The sequence below is a fragment of the Symphodus melops genome (genome assembly GCF_947650265.1).
Source record: "Symphodus melops genome assembly, chromosome: 5".
NCBI lineage: Eukaryota > Metazoa > Chordata > Actinopteri > Labriformes > Labridae > Symphodus > Symphodus melops.
In genome coordinates this window covers 22,417,733-22,437,517 of record NC_136695.1, presented here as the reverse complement: position 1 = coordinate 22,437,517, position 19,785 = coordinate 22,417,733, and the positions used below count along the sequence as shown (strand labels likewise).

Sequence of the window (19,785 nt, the reverse complement as noted above, 5' to 3'; positions counted from 1 at the left end):
ATATCAACCTGACCCTGCTGCTTCTTCAGACAGCAGCTCATCGCCTTGCTCTGTCTAAATGGATGTAAATTAAATCTTATTCCATTTTTATTCGCCTCCTTCCTTTCTTCCTCCCCCTCCTTTTCCTCTTGTCTCGTTCTCTCTGGGGTGTCCTTCCTGTTTTTGTAAACATAATTGAAGAGTTATTTTTTTTTTTTTATAAGAAAAAACCTCCCGCCTCTAAAATGAGCTTATTAATGTCGTCCTCAGTATCATTTCTGTTTGCATCATCAAATCCATTTCTTTTCCTCTGCGTCCATTTAATTGAAGCGTAAAAAAAAAACAAAAAAAAAACATAATTAGCATTTAAATCTCTTTCCTACAGTCGCTTGCCTTCTTCACATCGTTCTCTCTCTCCTCTCTTACTCTAGCAGACTCTACATGTCTCCGTTGCCTCGGCAACCAATGCTTTTTTTCCTCCCCTCCCTTGCTCTCTGTATCTCCCCCCTTCTCTCTGTCTCCCTCTCTCATTCCCTCTCTTCACTGCCAGAGGTAGGCATGATAACTGATATGTGTCGGAGCGCTTGTGTGTCTCTGTCCGTGTGTGTGTGTGTGTGTGTGTGTCTATGAGTGACATTTCTGTGGCATTCAGGCAGCAGTTGTAGATAGGAAGTTACCTCTCTCTGCTCAAAGTGCCATAGAAAGTGTTGGCTCCGTGCATGACGCCTCTAATGATGATGAATGTGCCGCGCTCAGGTGTGTGATCCTTGAGTGTGTGTGCCAGAGCAGAACGGACAGTGTGTGTCCACTTTTGTGTGTTTTTGAGTGCAGCTGTGAATGAACATGTGGTGCATATTTAAGTCTTAAATTTAAAAATGCGTGCATGTGTGTGTGTGTTTGAAGTAATGACAGTTCTGCCAGTGATGGTTTACATGTTTTTATCTGGTAACATAAAAGAAGAAAAAAAGCTGGACCCTCCCCCTTTCTTTCCCTCGCTCTCTCTTTCTCTCTCTTGCTCTCTCTCTCTCTTGCCCCTCTGTCCTTCCATACAGAGAGAGATGATCGGAGGAGCGGAGTCTCAGTGAACAGAGCGAAGCGATGGAGAGATGGTAAGATGGAAAGTATCTGAGCTGAAGGATGGATGGATGTACGGGGGAGCAAATGCTTAAATTGTCATTCTGAGTGATAGCGGGCATCATTTTCTGTGCTGGTGAGGTTGTGCAGGGTACCTGTAGACAGAAAGACAACTTCCCTGTCACTCCTCCACCTCTCATCCTTTCTTCTCCACTTTTCTTCCAGCTCCATCTCTCCTGTCGCACGACTGACTGCCCTCCGCTGCCTCGTCTCCCTCCTCCTTATTGCTCTGGTGACACAGCTCTCCACCTGTAACCGTGACGACAGCGAGGGCAAGGAGGAGCAGGACACCCTGTCGGTCCAGCTGTCTGTCACGGCCCAGGTCACACCCACTCCTTTGTGGGCGGTTGTCTGGGGTCCCACTCAACCTCTGGAGGATGAGACCTACCACTTTGTCTCCAGCCAGGAACCTGACCCCCTGCACCCGCACGGGAGCCAGCAGGAGGACAGCTCCGCCATATCTGTGAATTGGCCTTTTCCCAGTACAAGCATGCAGCCAGGAGAGGAGGCACTGCTCGAGTCTCGAGACCAGGAGGGAGCGGAGGATGGAGAAATGGAGGTGGAGCCTGAGGAAGGTGGGCATCAGGATCTGCACATGACGGATTTGTAAATAAAGGTGTCCACGAGCCAGTCCATGTGAATACACACACTCACACGCACAAGCCACAAGTCCCCCAGGGAATAAGCTGTCAGCAGGGTGAAGGCTGACAGGGAGCAGTGTGCAGCCGGCTGTGTCTGTGGCGAGGAATGCCTAATAAAGTTCTCATCACTCACAGCAGGAATCGGCTGCTGTCAGATTACAAGATACAGAGAAGACGTCATCAGATTAGAGTTAGAGTTGGAGGCCAACGTTCTGAACATTCAATGTCATGTTTCAGCCGGCTTCAATGATTTCTTCTTTTGTTCTGGATACAATTACACTTGGTCATGGTGGGAGAAATAAATAACTCCATGTGTGTGTTTGTTACAGTGGACCCTCAGTTTTACGTCACTGTGACCATCTCCTCCCTGCTCATCCTGACAGCAGTCATCATAACAGCAAAGCTGAGGTAAGAACCCATTGTCTGTCAATAATGTGTGTGTGTAAGGTCACATTATAGGAATTGTAGGAATTGCACATACTGGTTCTCCGTTTTTTGTGGAAAAACGTAAAAAAAAAACCTAAAAAAAACCCCACATCTTTGTTCTTTTATTTTATTTTTTTTAACCTGGAATTTAAGACTGATGGGGCTAATCTCGTTTTTTTTTGCTCTTATAAAGTACTTTTTTTAGAATACCATCAAACTCAGCTTAAGCAGGGATGTGTTTAGGTCAATTATAGCCTCTCTTTTAACAGAGGTTACCAACCTTGGGACCTTCTTTGGGTTTTAGAAAATAAACCTAAGGTTTACCCAGGTAGACAACATAGCAAAACAAAGAATAACAAATTATGCTTCAAAAACTTTTTTTCATCAGAATAGTGTTCACTTTGCTTTTCAGATAACCAACTATTTGGCTGATAAAATATGATCAACATGCTTTGAATTCATTGATATTACTTATAAAGTGATGGCACCTCTAGGTGGAGAGTGTCCTGAGGTGTAGACAGATTTAAGGTCACAACATTTAGAAAAAATATTGGCTAGAAATTTCAATTTTCACAAAAAAACTTTAGATGTGCCAATTTTTACCAATCAATGTGTCAAGATGTGCACCAGTTTGGCACCAGATGTGTGAGTTTAATGAAGGTGCCAGATGTTGGGTCCTCATTAAAGATGAGCCCTTTACTGTGGCAGCTCTGATTTCAATGTGCATGTTTATGGTTACATCATTTCAATACGTTTATCCTCCTTCTAGTGCGAGCTGAGTAATTGCTTACTAATAAATGTCTATTATCATCGTGTGCCTGAAAGTCGTACGGATGGGTCATTTTGTGCCATTAGTCATGCAATAATTAAATATTGCTTGTAACCAATGGGATGTGACTGGATGCAGAAACAGACCTGTTGTCATAGCAATGAAAGAACTTCAGTGGTGTCAATGTTCTTCAACGGCCATCAAAGCTCTGGGAGCATGTAAAAAAAATCAGGGTTGGTATAAACACAGGGTGGGCTCTGTATGTGTTTAAAGTGAGTACTGCACTCATGGCCATTAGCTGAAAATGGGGAGTCATCTGTGTGATGTAGTGGAGCACTGCTACGCTTTGCTGATCAAACCAATAACACCTCGTTTATTTGACCACTGGGACTCCTCTCCTTCTCCTCCTGCTCCAATCACCTTGCTTTTTCTTCTCCTTCTTCTTTTTATCTAAACAATCTATACTCGCTCTGCCCCCTTTTTTACAGTAATTCTCTTATCTGATCATCATACCCACATTTCTATTATGTTATAATTTTACATTTCATTGCCTGAGTCTGTCTAATTTGTTCTCCTTCATATTTTTTTTATACTCTCGCTTAATCTCAGATTTGCTCCCGCACTCCTACATTATCTCCCCTGCTCTCTGTCTCTCTCCTCCACTCTTTTTTTCTTTTCTCTCTCCCTGAATACCTGTGTTCCCCCCCTCTTCCTTTGGGTTATTTCGCTTACTTCCAGTTATCATCATTGCCTCACTCTAACACTGCCTGTCTTTGTACAGCTGGTACTCCTCTTATCTCCCCCGCCAGTCTCCCTATCTTTCCCAGCACTGCCAGTCCGGCTGCTGATCAACAGATAATCCTGCAGCTTGCTTTGAGCCGATACATGATAAAACCTTCCCTTTTTTTTCTCTCTGTCCTGCTCTGTGGTTTCGATAACTTACTTCGTCTGCACTAGCTATGGATGAAAAACCAAACCCTGCCTGTGGATCCAAAGTGGCCTTGCATTTAAAAAAGTGAGAATTGCCCATATTCAGACCAGAGACGTGGCAGCATCCCCTCTCTATAGACTGGCTCATGCTTCAGTGTCATAAATGTGTAAATAACACCATGTGTTAGATAGAGAAAGTGCTGGGGATTGAGCGGGGGGAGGCTACAGATGGACTGAAATGATAGCCTATAGTGGAAATTGGCGACTGTCCAGTTCATTATGATTATAGAAGCGCAGCATATGTGCTCAGTGATTTTCCCAGACCTAAAAACGTCAGTGTGGCTAATTTTCCAAGCATTTTTGTGTAAAAGTGTGTTTATGGAGGGGTGTGTAGAGTCAGACAGGTGTTGCTGTGGGAAAATGAGGGTGCAGGATGGCTTTTATGGCAGCGAGAACACCTCTGCTGGATGTCTAAGTATCCTTAAGAGCCTGAACCTGTGACTCCCAGCTGTGTCTTCCTTAACTCCCTCTCCTCACCACTATCTTCTCGCCTTGTTGCATCCTGCCTACCTCGACCCATCAGACTCCTTCCCACCTCTTCCTCTTCTCTCCCCCACAGTGCCTGTCTCCTCTACCCATTCCTCGTTCTGCCTCCCTCTCCCCCCTGACAGCGTTTTAATGAGTCCAATGAGTGCACTAATTCTCTCTCGCAGTGGCAGTGTAATGTGTTCGCTGATGCTAAATGGCTCGCCTGTTCTTGATGCTCTCTGACTTTGTTTCTCTCTCTCTCTCTCTCCCCTCCTTTTTTTCTCCTCTCTTTTTCCTTATCGGCTCCTCTTAATTTCAACCTCCCTCCTCAATCACTTCCTGTTCTTTATAACCTTCTTTTACTTATCCGTCTCTCTGAAACTCCAACTTTCTTTGTGTCCTTTAATCTCTGTTTCTATTCCTGTCCCACTTCCTCTTGGTCTCTTTTTAACACCGTTTTTTTTTTTCTGTCCTTCCACCAATCTTTTTTTTCCCCTCTCTTCCACTCCCCCATCCCTCATCAACCTCTCTCCATCCTCATCTCTTCTATCCCCTTCTTGTTTCCCCCAATTTCTTGCCTCTCTCCATCCCCTCTGCTCTCCTCTCTCTTTCTCCTCCTCTTTTTGTGCCACCATCCTTCTCTCCAAGTTATGATCACAGCTGTTCCCAGCATCCGCCCCCGCTTTCCCGTGGCGTGGCTCCCCCTCTCTCCCTTGCGCTCCCTCGCTCCCTGGGTTCGGAGGACAGCCGGCAGACGCTACACAGCACCTCCTCCTCCTTCACCGACAGGGAGAGGTAATGAGTCGCCTCGGCAGCTCGGCACAGTCTGGGTATCTATGAACCTGATGTGGCTGTGTGTGCAACTCTAAAAAAAAGTTTGCTTCTTCGTGTGTGTGTGTGTGTGTGTGTGTGTGTGTGTGTGTGTAAAACAGTCTTTTGCACCTTTTGTGTGCATGAACATGTAGAATAATTGGACAGTAGTGCTATTCTCCAAGGAGTGCTCAGGGCTGGAGTTTTGCTTTAAGAAGTATCTGTGTTTCAAACTCCCTCTTTAGATGAGTCATCGTGGGCCCAGCCACCGTCCATGCAATGATGCTTTTATATAAGGGTATTCAAAGTTAATCTCAATCAGGATACTAACAGTACTCCCTCTCACTTCCTTCCTTCTCCCCCATCAGCTTTTCCTTTCACCCTTTTCCTCCTTCTCCTCTGTCTCTTCCCTCTCCCGCTCTCTCAGTCCCCTGTGATGCAGCTTTCCGATTGCATGTACACCACTTCTTCAGCTTCGGGCCTTTCGGCTCTTCTGTTTTTTTTTTTATTCCTACCAGTACAGAGCTCCCCAAGCTTCCCACAACACTCTTCTTCTTCTTTTATTTCCTCCCTTCTATTTCTTCTCACTCTTCTTCTCGTTTGTCTCTTGCTGTGTCAGGATCCCAGTTGTGAACCTCTGAGGTGATTGTTTTTCCATATGGTAAACATTTCTACGAGGCCTGAGGAGGAACATCAACACGACCAGAGGGTGTGCCCGCAGCGCCGTTTTATTTTCTCTGAAACTGTGAAATGAATTCAGGGATCCCAGGTATCCAGCCATCACAAAACTCCTTGGCTCCCCTGAGGTCTTAAACTCATCTCCCTGCTTCTACCTCCCTCGTTCCTTCCTTCCTTTCTTCCTTCCTTCCTCTATGCTCTGTGCTAAATTCTTTTATGTGGCTCTGCATCACTGTAACCTGCTCCTTGTTTTCCATCCCCTGTATGGCCCCGAGCTCTGCCAAAATACCCAACCGCTGTGTTTTGACCTGCCTTGACTAATTGACAAACAGGCAGTTTAACAGCCATGCAGAATCTCATTACCCATGAAATGTCCTACCTGTGCTTCCACAACTGTTTCCAATAACTCAGTATTAGCTCTAATGCAACTGACTGTTCTTTCACTCATTTTCAGTTCAGTATAGCAGCCTCGTATCTGGCGTGTAAACAGTTAAAAAGCCTTTCACAGCATCTCCAAACACTGAACGGGGTATTTCACAAAGCTCATTGGCACAGCTCTGGCCAACAGGCAATGTGTTTAACATGTCACGCTCCAAAAACTGCTGTTTATCCCCCGCTTTGGGCGCTTGAAATGCAAATAGTGTGGATTTTTCCCTCTGCAGAGTGTGCAGGAGTCTGTTTTGTTTAATTTTTTTTTTTCCTCATGATTTGTTCTCTTAATTATGTGGCTGACGTTCACCTCTTTGTTGTGCACCCTTTGTTCCTGCTGGACTGTGTAGAGGTGTGTTAAGCATAGAGAACCTCCAATGGTGGAGATTTAAAAAAAACATAAAGCAAAGAGGGTGGATGGAAGAGACATTCCTGTTGAAAATCAATGTTTTCCAAAGGTTTCGGATTGCAGACAACAAAGACAGTTTTATTTCGTCATGGAAATGAGCATCTGTGAACTGTACGGGAGATCAAAGGACTGACAAGTACCACGAAAGGATTTTATTTTCAGGGGACAGCCTAGAAAATCGTGCTTCATATCAGTATCAACAAAGTACATATCCAAAGGAAAGAAGTACATCAAGGAGCATCTTCTCTCCCTCTCTGAATCTGCATGTATATAGTCAGAAAACTTGTGAGAGTCACTTCAAATCAATAATTTATAAATGTCTATTTTATCTATCAGTGAATTTAATCTTAAAGAATCTTCTGAGGCCAAATGTCAGGTTGCATTTTGCAACTTTTCTGAGCATCTGTGAGACATGAATCCCCTCCAGTTACACACATTTCCTCTACAGACATAGTGCCGGTGGCTTCATGCGTGGCTCGTGCAAACCTACAGATATAAAGTCTTGTGATTTTTAGTAGCATTTCTGTAGAAATGTGGTCTCTCTGTATCATGGAAGTTCAATAAAGACTGGCGTTTTAGCTCTGTGTCTGTTTATTTCTGCGCATATTGAATGAATTCCCCTGGGAGCAGTACGTTCTGCAATGCTTTCTGGGATTGACAAAGCCTACACTGTGCATTTTAATAGCTACCCCTGTATCCTAATCTTTTTTTCTCCTTGAAGTGAACATTTAGTCCTTCGCCTTGCATTGATTCTGAACCATAAGCTTGGCATTAAATAGACCAGCATGTGCCAATCATGTCTTTAACATCGAGCAGCAGCTGAGAAAGGGAAGAATAAGGCGGCTGTGCTTGTGAAGCTTTCCCTTATCTCCTCACCTCATATGGATTCCCCTTGCTTCAGAACGATTAACAGGATGCTAAGCAAGAATTTCCTCTGTGTACACTTTTTCAAACAAATGTCAATAAAATCAAGGTGGCCGCGAGTTGAGAAATGCCACCTGATTGCATTGAGATTCTCCATCAGTCTGCTGCACAGCCACCGTTTCCATCTCCTCTGGCTCTTTACTGATCAATCAAAGTAATTGATTGGCTTCATTCTGCTCTGAAGTTTTAATGATCCTGTAGTTATGAGACACGGAGCGGCAGACACTGCAGCAATCTGTAAACACGGCTGATAAACACCAAAGCAGAAGTTAGGTGTGATCGTGCGTATGCAGAGTCATCGCTCACATGCTCACACCTTTAATGAACACACAGAGCTCACCTGCCACGTTCTCTCTAACCCTCGCGACACTCAGAGGTGTACAGCTGTTAGAATTCACAGTTCTACTCTAGTTAAAAAAAAAAAAACCTCAGCCAATACAGTTCATATACACAGAGTGAAATTAACACCCCTATTAATAGAGGTGGGAGTGATGTAGGAGGGAGGAGATGAAGGAGACAGAGGCAGGGTTAGAAAATGAAACAGGATCATAATTTCCATGTCTTTCTTCCTCTCGCTGCGGTTGCTGGTCATCTAATTTCCACTATTAATATAATGCACGATGAAAAGTGATGATTTAAGTGAAAACAGAAAGAGGAGAGGGAGAGAGAGAGAGAGAGAGAGAGAGAGAGAGAGAGAGAGAGAGAGAGAGAGAGAGAGAGAGAGAGAGAGAGAGAGAGAGAGAGAGAGAGAGAGAGAGAGAGAGAGAGAGAGAGAGAGAGAGAGAGAGAGAGAGAGAGAGAGAGAGAGAGAGAGAGAGAGAGAGAGAGACAGGGGAGGATGATGAAGGTAATTTCGACAGCGTGATAGTGGTAGCAGAGAGGCTGGCTTTTTCATCAGTTTGACATTGAAATAGAAGATCTGGGTAAAAAATGTGTATGAAACATGAATGCACATGGCATGTGTATCTGTGTGTGAATGTATCCATGCTGGTTGAGCACAGGGGAAGCCTCAGCTCTATAATACATTAGTCTCTTTGGGACATGCCCTAATTAATGGCTTGACCTCCTAACGGGTAGCCCCCTTCTGCGAGTTAACATTTAGCTGTGCACCCTCCAGAGATGCACTTTGAAGTGCATTTAATAAAAGAAGTGACAGTGACATTAATGAGCCAGTCAGAAGAAGTACTGGGCTTCCTTTTATTTCTCAACAATTAATAATCAGATTTATTTCACATGTCTCAACGCAGCAGAGAGAAAAAAAAATACAAAGAAACATTCATCTAAACCAAAAGAAGATTTTTAAACCAAAAGAAGATTTTAAACCAAAAGATACACACATCTGCGTCAAATACACCGATCCTGTTTCAGGTCAAAGCCAAGCGACTCCTGCTGCAGACTGTTGGATCTTAATGTGATAGAAGTGGTGTGTGTGTGTGTGTGTGTGTGTGTGTACACTTAAAGTCTGCCAGTTAGGTTATTAAGAACTACAAGAGTGGAGCTACTGAATCTGTCCAGGTGAGATTTGGTGAGAAAAAAAAGTTCCCATGAAGCTTCCTGGTTTTATTGTGAAGGGTATGTGTGTGCTTTTGTGTGTGTGTGTGTGTGTGTGTGTGTACGTGTGTGTGTGAGACAAAGGTGTCCTTGAACACTGGTCACATTGTTTAATATATCCGTTTGTCCGTCAATGTGTTCATGTGTCCAATAATCTGCCAGAGTGTCCTTCAGTGCCGCTGTCCACATCTCACTCTCCTCTTCTTTAGTTGGACTTGGACCAGATCTTCCCACTGCCACGCAGCCTGAGCAGCAAACAACCAGGAACAAAGACATCAGCACTTTTAGAACAGCAGCAAGACATTATTTAGAAGCAGTATTTATGTCGGCATTGAAATTGATCAGGGTGAATTTTGTAATTGTATTTAGCAAAGAACCCGTTTCTAATAATAACTGCAGCACCACCAGTTCCTTTAAATAGCGTTACGAAGAAGTGTCAAAACGCCTTTCATTTGAGGAATGAGGTTAAGCTGTCATTAATTTGGATTCCAAACATTAAGTGGATCTACATTTGAATGAAGAGCGGTGCTGAGTGATGAAAATTATAGGCTTCTGTGCTTCATCAACATGCGACAGGCAGACGGAAAATAATGACAGCTTTCCGTTCAGCTACAACAACATAAACAGACGACAAGCAAAACATCTCGACTGATCGCTGGAGGGGGAGACATTTCTTTCAGGAGGAAGGGACCAAGCGGGCATTGGAATATATCTGGTGACATTCTCTCTTTCTAGAGGCACACGTGAACTTAGCCATTGCGTAATCTGGCTGTATGGAGGCAGAAAAAGGCGCTGATAGCAGGGTTTGAACATCGCTGCAAATCATACACGTGAACCCGATAATAAAGCCACTTCATGCAAACACTCACACAGATCCAGCACTTCCCACTGCAGCTGGCTCCATATGTTTATAGAAAAAATGTGTTTCACTGTTAAATTAACGCGGCTCTCTTCTCTCTAATGTCTTTTATTTTTTGTTTGATGTGGAGTCTTTTTAGAGCCGTGGTAATATCTAGGTAAATTCAGATTCATAAAACACCTTTCAAACCCTGCAAAGTGCTATACAGCACAGAAGAAACAGCAGTAATGAAAGAAAGCTAATGGAAAAAGAGCTTGAGCATGCAGCTTTTTTGTTCCAATTTGCTGAATGGCAGAAATACATGGCATTTCTTGTTTTAAAAACCTCAACATCAAGTATTTAAAAGTGCAGCAACAATTCTGAATTACAAAAAAAAACAACCATCAGTGATCATTCTACATGGTCAAACATATTTGATGTGTTCATTTCTGAAACGTCTGACTCTGCTTGAGAGAAATGGAAGCAATTTGTATGCAAACCTGGAGTGGTTTGTCTGTATAAAAGAGTACATCAAGTTGTTGAGAGAGCATAACTCGTACAGAAAGTATGTTTCACTGTCTCGCTGTGAAGAACCAATCACTCCTGCACGATCCAAAATAATACAAAGGTGATGACGTCACTGTACTCACCCTTTGACCTTTGAACTTTTTTTGCCTGGTTGTCGTGGTTCCTGAGAGGAGGCGGGGTCTCTGGGTTCTGCAGGCTGGTCTGCATCCTGATTGGAGGCGGCTCCCGCGGGGGCGGGGCCTGACGACGGAGAGGCGGCGCTGGCTTTTAACGTTTTCTGAAGGTTGGAGACCTGAGTGGAAAAAAAAGAGGAGAGACTAAAAAAATGAAAGATTACGAAGGCGGGATGTGTGTTTAAGGATTCACGATCTTTAAAGTCTGTCCTCAGACAAAAAGTCCCGGTCCCTGTGTAACATTTTAACAGATTTCTGTGCTGTAATTGTTCCTACTGGGCATTCTCATACCCTTAATTCTGCTTTGAATCTAACTGAAGGGGGGGGGGGGGGGGACAAAAACCCACAAGCCCTCGTCTTTGTAAAATCATTCTTATGGTACGAAAGGGACACATTAAGAAACAGTTTAAGGATGTGAAACAAAGACCAAAATGTTGGTAAAAACAGAGTCTGATTCAGTCACATGGTGGGAGTCAGTTATGTCAGTATAACCTCCCTGTTCGTGCCTCACAGAGAAATTACATCTGTCTTTAAGGTTATAGGCTTGACTGAATACCATAATGAAGACTTTACCCTAATAGAAGATCCATATAAAGACATGTGAAGACAGCAGTAAGTGAAAATACCACAAATAGCCGAGAGCATTAAGAAACAGAGCTGAGGAGGAAAGGGTAACATTTACTGTATTTTCTTTTGGGGGGGAAAGAGTAAGAGAACTGCAGGCAGAAGTGGTGATGGACTGACCTCTGTTTCCACTTGGACTTTGACTTTTAACTGGCTCTCTCTGTATTGGTTTGCCCTCGAGACCTGCTCCTCAATCCCACACAGCACTGCCTCACAGCCTGTACACCTGAGACAGACAAAAAAAAATCAGGCATGAAGGAAGGCAGAAAGCGGATCGTTCGTGAGTAACAGATAATTGAGCCATAAATCTAAAGTGTGCACGCAGACACACAGAAGTGATACACACCATTCCTGAAGTGTGTTGACTATGTTTGGGAGCTCGTTGGGGCCAAGGTCACGACCCACACTGCAGTCCACCTCCACCTGCTGGTTCCTCTGGTCCAGTTTTCCCTGGATGATGTCGCAGTAAACGGCATCGATCAGCAGGTCCTCCAGCTCCCGCACATTCTTCATCTCAAGCTGCTGGAGGAGCAGCGAGTATGGCAGGCACTGAGAGGGAAAAGAGCCAAGGAGACTTTGACCAGAATATTCTCTCTTCCTTTTTTTTTTCTTAAACGCCGTATACAAGCAGATAATTTAAAACACTTTAACAGCTTGATGGAAAATGACAAAAATGTTACTGTGAAATGGCCCATTTGCCCAAATGTCACTGCCAGACAAAGATGAAAGGACAGTTTGGACAATTTAACAATCCTCTACTGGGCAATTAGAGAGTTCAAGCCTCTGTGGTAGGAAAGCAGTGACATATTAAAGAGAAAAACAGGGAGCATGAGAGAAAGGAGCAATGCTTTGGGAAAGTGAGATTAAGTGTTTAAAAAAAAAAAAGAACAGGACTGGTGAGAATAATGAATCAATTATTTATCAGCAGCAGGGAAAGAAAAGGGATAAGCAGTATGGTTGGAAGGAGCAAATGAGAAATGACTTTTAAACGAACATTTAATGCTTTTTTTTTTATGCACAGGGGAGGGGGGGGGGGGTTGGGGGAGCTGACGTCTCGAATCAGTAGTTGAAGTTGTGCTGATGACTTTGTCTTGAGAAACTTGGGATTGATTTGCTTGTCTGATGTGTGGTTTTAATTAAATTGATGTTAAAAAAAAACAAAAAAAACAAGCTCAAATCACAGCCAAGCTTACATGAACTTGAAGAAAATTGTATCAGCACAAAATAGCACAGCCATATTCAAAAGGAAACTTGTTGATACTTTATCAATCTCTTACCTAATGAAGCCTACTGTGTTTGGACTAAAGCCTTATTTTTTCCTTTCTTTTAGCTGAAAAAAAATGTATTGCCTTTCTCAAATGTAATGCAACAAATTGCGCCAATATGACTTTGAATAGATACATGCTCGGCTGGACAAATGTCGACATTGTTTCTGAGTTAGGCCTGCCCCAAGCTTACCTTTCTGCAGTATATCTTCTCTAAACTCAATTATGAATGGGAGAGGCTCATACCAGCCAAATGGTATATCGGTCAAGCTCTAAATACAAAGCCTGCCAAGTTTAGATTTGTTTTTTTTCCTGAGGTGGATGTTACGTTATTGCCCGAGCACTTCTGTGTGAAGTGTAACTAGATGAGAGTGAAGTACCTTGAGGTTAGATGCCAGGCTGATGATGGACAGATGGCGCAGTTTGTTTCTTTGTGCGGGGGTCAACTCTGGAAGAGAGGCGGCTCTCTCTAACGCAGCAGACAAGACAAGAAAAAAAGAACAGAAAAAAGTGACACATTGAAAATAATATAGCCGAGCGTTGTGCAAGTGTCACTTTGCTGAGGGTCAAACAGTCGAGGAACTACTTATTACTTTGAAGTGGAATTCTATACAGAGACATGCAGGTGAGAGTGGAGCTGTTTAAGCAGTCAGAGAACAGTGTTAGGAGGAGGTCGCTCTCCAGCAACTGTCTCCTGCTGCTATTCTCCCCTGGTGACGGGACTGAGACCCTCTGAGACAGCAGCTCTGACAGCTCCTCTAAGGGCTCCACTACACAGCTCTCTGAAAGGAAATGTGCTCCCTGTTGGCATGACTCCAAAGGGAAGGCAACACTAAAGTAGACTTGATTCTTTTTACCAGCACTGCTGCAGCACAATCAGCTGCAAATAAGAAGACTCAATGAAAAGATGCTCAAAAAGCTCCAATCTGTCATTTTGTTCTGTAAATAACCTGCCAGGACTTTTTCAGAGATTTAAGCCTCTGGTGTCAAGGTGCCTGCCTCCCAGAAAAGAAATACAACTTCACAATAAAAGAGTTGCTGGGCTGCCCTATTACTTATTTACACTGTGCTGTCACTGCAATACCTTTGTAGTCGCAGTAGGTTCCATAGGCAAAGAGGTTGAGGAGCTGGTACACCGGTGCGTGTGGCCCGTTCTCCAGCTGAGAGAAGCAGAGACAGAACAACAAGTAATGAGACTCCTGTAGACGAAACATGTACAACTCAATCTGTTATACGAGGTTCAATTGAGGTTTGGTGTGATGAGTAGAGAAGACCACATTAAGACCTGAAGAGAGCGCCGACTTTGATTGGTTTGAACATTTTAAACAGACATTTAATTGCGAAAAAACTGATAATAAAGTAGTAATAAAAAGTTGTAATTTTAGGCATTTTAAGTATAAACACTTTGATTTGTAATGTAACAATGTGGTGCTGATCTATCTATCTATCTATCTATCTATCTATCTATCTATCTATCTATCTATCTATCTTCAAGATTTTTATTTGTCACGTGCTCATACAGATGTGCAGTGAAATGCAAGGACTTTTCCGCAGGCCATGCAATAGCAATAAACACATATCAATCAATCACTCAATCAATCACTCAATCACTCAATCAATCACTCAATCCATCCATCCATCCATCCATCCATCCATCCATCCATCTAGAAGTGAATCACTTCCACTGTTTCCTTATGGCTGTCTTGAATCCGTCAGCTCATTTCTGAAAGGTTGTGAGATTTTTAAAAAGTAGTGACTTTTTTCCACCATGGATTTTTATTCTCTTCCAAACTTTCACACCTCCTGAGTTCAGCAGAAATAACCACAAGCAGATGCAAAATGTTGCATCAACACACATTTTCCATTTAGATGTTAATGTGCCCAACAACATTTTTTTTTCCTGTTTTCTATAAATACTGTGCAGATACGATGTGAGTTCCAGATGTCATGAAAGAAATGACGAGCAAAGAAAGAGTTCTCCGCTGTTGAACCAAAAAAATCTTGTTTGACAAGAAAACACTTGCAATAGCGAGCCTGTATTCATCCCCTGAGAGGGAGGCTGTATGTGAGGATTTTTTTAAAGCCAAATGTTCTGAGAGATTTTTGACAAAACTACACTGCTCAAACAACCTAGGGAACACTTAACTGATACATCACATGTTGATGTTTGTCGATGTAAACAGAAATCATCAGCTCATGGCCGACTGGATTCAAAATCTCACCAGAAATCACCCGATCTCTTTCATGGTCTTGAAACTGTGCTTAGAGGCACAGCTAACCTTCTTCAGCTACATGTGTAGATGTGCCTTACTGGAGGAGCTGGAATAACTTTGCAACATGACTGGGCTGCAGGTACCGCCTCATGCTAACAGTAGTGACAACGACACAAGCAGAACACCAGAACAACGAGAGAAGAATCAGTCAGGACGGATAAGGAGTGAACACTTGTCTGTGATTTCACCCCATGTCAAACCTTTCCATTTCTATTTTGGGGGTTGTCGTGCTATTGCCTCTCTGTTGCGCCTGTTGTCACTTTTCATTTACACCACAGCAGGTGAAGTGATTCACAATCACTTGTGCTTCCTAAATGGACAGACTGATTTACCTGACGTTTCCCTGACTTGGTGTTAAACCCTGACAATTCCTTTTTTTGTGAGTGTATACATTTCTCTTAATATACTGTTGCTGTGAAGTGAAAATAATATTATAACAGGCCTTCTTACAAAGTTAGACTGTTTTCTTCAAATTCCACTGGAGTGGGTCTGCTTTGAGCCATTCAATGAATACATATCAATATGCACTGAGGGAAAAAAGATTTGTCCTATCCTTTGAGGTCATATTTGCTCTTTTATTAAAGGTGACTTGTAACACTTCTTCTTTTCATTGTGCTGTAATATTCTGCCCTGAGGTCACTCAAGTATTCTCCTAGCCTGAACATCTGACTGTTCCTCTGCTTATCTCTTTCCACCAGTGTTTATCTAAAAAAAGAAAAAAGAACAGCAGATCTCACACCTGTTACTTTCACCAGAAGTAACATTTCACATGTACTATCTTCTACATGTCTTCATCAACAATTGTCTCCCATTTTACCTTCACAAAACCATGGTGCTGTCTTTAGAGTAAATAAAAAAAAGTTTAATAGCTGCACATATCTTTAATGTCCCCTGTGGTTGAACTTTTTCTGAATCCATCACTACTCTAACAGCAGCATTTCACTTTTAAAATGAAGTGTTAACCGCTCTACCTCATTCAAGCTTCACACACAACGGACGTCATTTTCTGGTGATGTACTTTCTGAAGAAGATGGCAGCGTCTCACTCTATTTACGGATGTGTTACTTTGATGACTTCATTGCTGCACATATGTATAGTAATTGCACACATGATGAATGTGTCCTAAAGGTATGTTAGTCAGATTCTCCATGTGTCTTCGATATATAAAAACCTGTGACATGAGCTGTAGAAGTTACAATTAAGACGATTTTTGTCATGGCAGGTTTGTTTAAATAAAACAAAACAAAGAGTCAACAGAAACAAAGGTTGAGAAAGACAAAGTGGGAGAGCATGTGTTTACCTCTCTGACATTCTGTAACTCCAGGATGTCGGAGAAGACATAGAGTCCTGGGGTCTCCAGTAGGGAGCTGACAGCCTGGGCCAGCGCTGAGCCTGACAGAGACAGGAGCTGCTCCACCTCCATCTGACGCCAGGGGACAGAGGTGATGGGACACGGATAGCAGGTTAGACATAAGTACTACAGAGAAGCATGAGAGCAGCAGAGCAATGCAGAGAGTTCAAGTACTAACACAAAAATCAAGGAAGTAATACATCTTTGCTCTACCTCTTTATTAAGGTGATGGAGAATACTGTTTAGGGACAGTGCTGCACAGTCGTCAATAAATACTCCATTATTAATACCGAAGCTCAATGAATGAACGACTCTCCAGCAGGGTGTTCTTTCTTTCCCCTCAACACATAGTCCAGCCACTTGCAGTTTGTTGAAAGCACATAGAACTTAGGTAACAATATTAGCTTTTTATTTAACTTCCAACAGACAAGTACTATTGACCAAAGCACTTAACCCTCAAATTACCAGGAGAGCCGCTCATAGTGGACAAGCAGCTGCTATGTGCAGAACCAACACAGGCAACAAGTGTAATGAATACTAAGCAGACATATTTATTCATCAAAAACCCATTCCCCACATGGAAACACGATGCTAATGCACAGTGGGCTGAAGGCAATGACAGAATAATTACCTAAGTAGTGACGGTAAAATGCCTGTGCTTTGTGCTGACATTAAGTCTGCACACAGTGAATCCCAAAGAACAAAAAAAAAGAAAAGAAAAACATTTCCTCATGCTAAATCTCTGTCACTGTTCCTGAACTTTGGTCTGACTCAAGCTTTGTAGATCACAAGCTTTGCAGTCAAAATGAGCGGAGTATAAAAATACTGCAGAAAGGATGTCAGTCTGATTATTGTTGTGTTTCTTCCAATTCAAAAGAGCCAAACTGTGAAAAAGCAGTGTGAGGAGATGTCCTCTTAACTTGATGAAACATTTTTAAAATCTTGAACACAGAAGACACAATCCAGGACACAAGGGAAGTTTAGTTCTACAGAAACATAATTAATTTATATCAGTTGCATCAGACCATTTCTATTATCTACTGTAAGGCTGTTTTCTTATCCGGTATGCAACTGAGAGTCTGCTGAGATAAGAATAGTCTGACTGGTTCAGATGTATTCTATAATCCTTGAACTGATACATTAAGATTCACTCATGCACATCTTCTTCCCTATGTTGTCTCACTGGACAGAGATCAGGGAGGTGTAAAGATCATCTTCTCTGGCAAGCTGAACACATGAACAGGTATGTGTTGCAGCGAAACAAATCAGCTTGCTGTGTTTCAAAAACAGTACGTCTTTTAAATTCAGACATCTGTTACAGTAAAACTATACAGAACATGTCAGGCTGGATTGGACCTATTTATGTTCTTACACTGATTTAATAAGGAGGATAGAACTGGCTGCAAATGGATGACAGATTGTGAGAGGAAGTGGAGAGGCTGCAGATGTTCAGATACATGGTAACCCTGAGAACAGGGAGATTAAAATACATGCTAACATTTCTTAAAAAGGTCTGATATAATAATTTCATTTAGCCTATCCTGTCGTTGTTGTACAATGTGTAGCAAGCCAACATAATGCAATGTTGTTGGGTTTTTTTTAATCAAAAATCAACCTTCTGTTCTTTTTTGTATCCACAATATATACATGTTTTTTTAATTATTATTGTTATAGTGGGTTTTAATTTTTCAAAGAACCAAAGATTTAAAACAGTGTTAGAGAAATACACTTAATCAAACACTTCATAGAATCTTAAAAACATTAAAGGCTTCAACAAAACAAATAACAAAACAACTTGAAATTGGATTTAACTTCCAAAGTCTGTTGTACTTTATTCCCCAAATTTACTGGAGTAGAAATCACTTAAAAAAAACTCTCCAGTCTAATGAGTTCATCTGCCTTTACTAAAACTCCTTCAACCGAGATGTCCCTTCTGAGGAGCTATTTTACTGAAATGAAGTGCCACTTGGTGAATTAATTAAATGCTTGATTTAGCAATATTTTGTTCCATATTGGAAATTATAATATATGATATTAACAATTCAACATCAAGTACTCAGAACCTCAATAGAATACTAGATCCAATCCTCGTCTTACATCGGAAATGGCATCATCATGTAGTGTCAACATCACAAACTTTAAAACTACAAGTTGAATCAGGCTGTTACAGAAAACTGAGTTTTCCATCAAACGTTCTCATCAAAGCTACTTAAAGAAAATCAAATGGTAAAACTATGTTTAAGGGATTAACTGAATGTGGGCAGTGGTGATAAAAATTATGCAATGTCCCAGTTGAGGGCTGCAGAGTCACTTTTTTAAGGATATAACAGTTTTAAAATGCATGAGAGGAGAAGATGGAGCTTTTGGAAATGTTTACTGTTTTAGTTAATTATATGACAACAATGACTGTGTATATGATAGGTTAGTGTGTAGGCTATAAAAATCCACATTAAATAAAATATTTGATTAATTCATTATTTTACTGCACCATTAAAAGGTCATGCTGACATGGACTCTGGGATCTGTAGTGTATTCAATAAAATAAAGTGATGTAAATTATCTTTAACCTATCTTTTTAATGTTAGGTTGATAGTTGAGTCCATTCTGGAAAAGTCAGTCAGAGAAATGTGAAACATAATAAGATCAATGTGTTTTAAAAAAATCATTTGTGATGCCTTCTCATTGCTTGTTTTAGTCTATCAACAATTAAAAACGTAAATAATTTGACTTTTTTTTATTTCGTAAAGTACAGAAATGTAGCAGCCCTTTGTTTTGTTTTGCATATAACGTCAAACCTTTTCAGTAACATATTATTAGTTTATCAACATGTTCCCTGTGAAGGATGATTGTGAAATTAGCCGATTTATGTCACAAACATTTAAGTAATAATTTAATAAATTATGTGTTCAACAACACATACTGTTTGTTGACGCAAAACTCTGCCGGCGGACATTAAAGCTAATGACTGTCACCAGTCGTGTAAATTGAAAGCTAAGTGCTAAACATACACATACTGTTTACTTCTTTTGCTTTTTACGTCTCAAATGTTCACTTTAACACATTTATATTCACATTTAGTCACGCTCAATGTGTCATGTTAGCTCGGTTGCTAACGACGATATAACCGTAAGGCTTCGTTTAGCCGTTGACACTAGGCCTCCGTTCATTTAAAGCTTTTATTCTCATAAAGTACATTCAACTACAGTGCCATTTAAACCGTGAAAACAAAATGCACTCTTGAGAGTTTTAACTGAAGTGTAAAATGAGTCTGTGAGTGTGTAAATGTACCTTGTTGTGTAGGTTTCTAGCAGATAGCCTCTCTCACGAACGTTCAGTTCCGCTGTCAGCTTACGTACGACAACAAAGCGACGTAATCCGTGATTGGACAGTACAGTAGCGTAGGCGGGACTAACGTCGCTGTCGACCATCGTCTCCATCGGTGGACCAGAGAGAAGAGCGTCATCTGGCGGTGATCTGGTTAAACTGGAGCAGTGGTAAACTGGAGGTCATGGGGCCTAAAGTAAA

The 19,785-nt window shown here is 41.8% G+C and overlaps 2 protein-coding genes across 2 annotated transcripts; one reads left to right on the top strand and one right to left on the bottom strand.

Annotated features, from left to right (window-relative positions):
- Positions 1 to 66: 66 nt before the first annotated feature.
- Positions 67 to 8,077, top strand: pianp (PILR alpha associated neural protein). The gene is made up of 6 exons (XM_079344592.1): positions 67 to 531; positions 1,032 to 1,088; positions 1,279 to 1,688; positions 2,084 to 2,162; positions 5,056 to 5,202; positions 5,837 to 8,077. Exons 2-6 carry the CDS (start codon positions 1,078 to 1,080, stop codon positions 5,856 to 5,858), a joined length of 669 nt encoding a protein of 222 aa, XP_079200718.1. The 5' UTR covers positions 67 to 531; positions 1,032 to 1,077; the 3' UTR covers positions 5,859 to 8,077.
- Positions 8,078 to 8,840: 763 nt separating this feature from the next.
- Positions 8,841 to 19,658, bottom strand: cops7a (COP9 constitutive photomorphogenic homolog subunit 7A). The gene is made up of 8 exons (XM_079344591.1): positions 19,549 to 19,658; positions 16,210 to 16,332; positions 13,721 to 13,796; positions 13,017 to 13,105; positions 11,718 to 11,920; positions 11,492 to 11,597; positions 10,697 to 10,866; positions 8,841 to 9,453 (listed from the first exon to the last, which is right to left on the bottom strand). Exons 2-8 carry the CDS (start codon positions 16,330 to 16,332, stop codon positions 9,414 to 9,416), a joined length of 807 nt encoding a protein of 268 aa, XP_079200717.1. The 5' UTR covers positions 19,549 to 19,658; the 3' UTR covers positions 8,841 to 9,413.
- Positions 19,659 to 19,785: the final 127 nt, after the last annotated feature.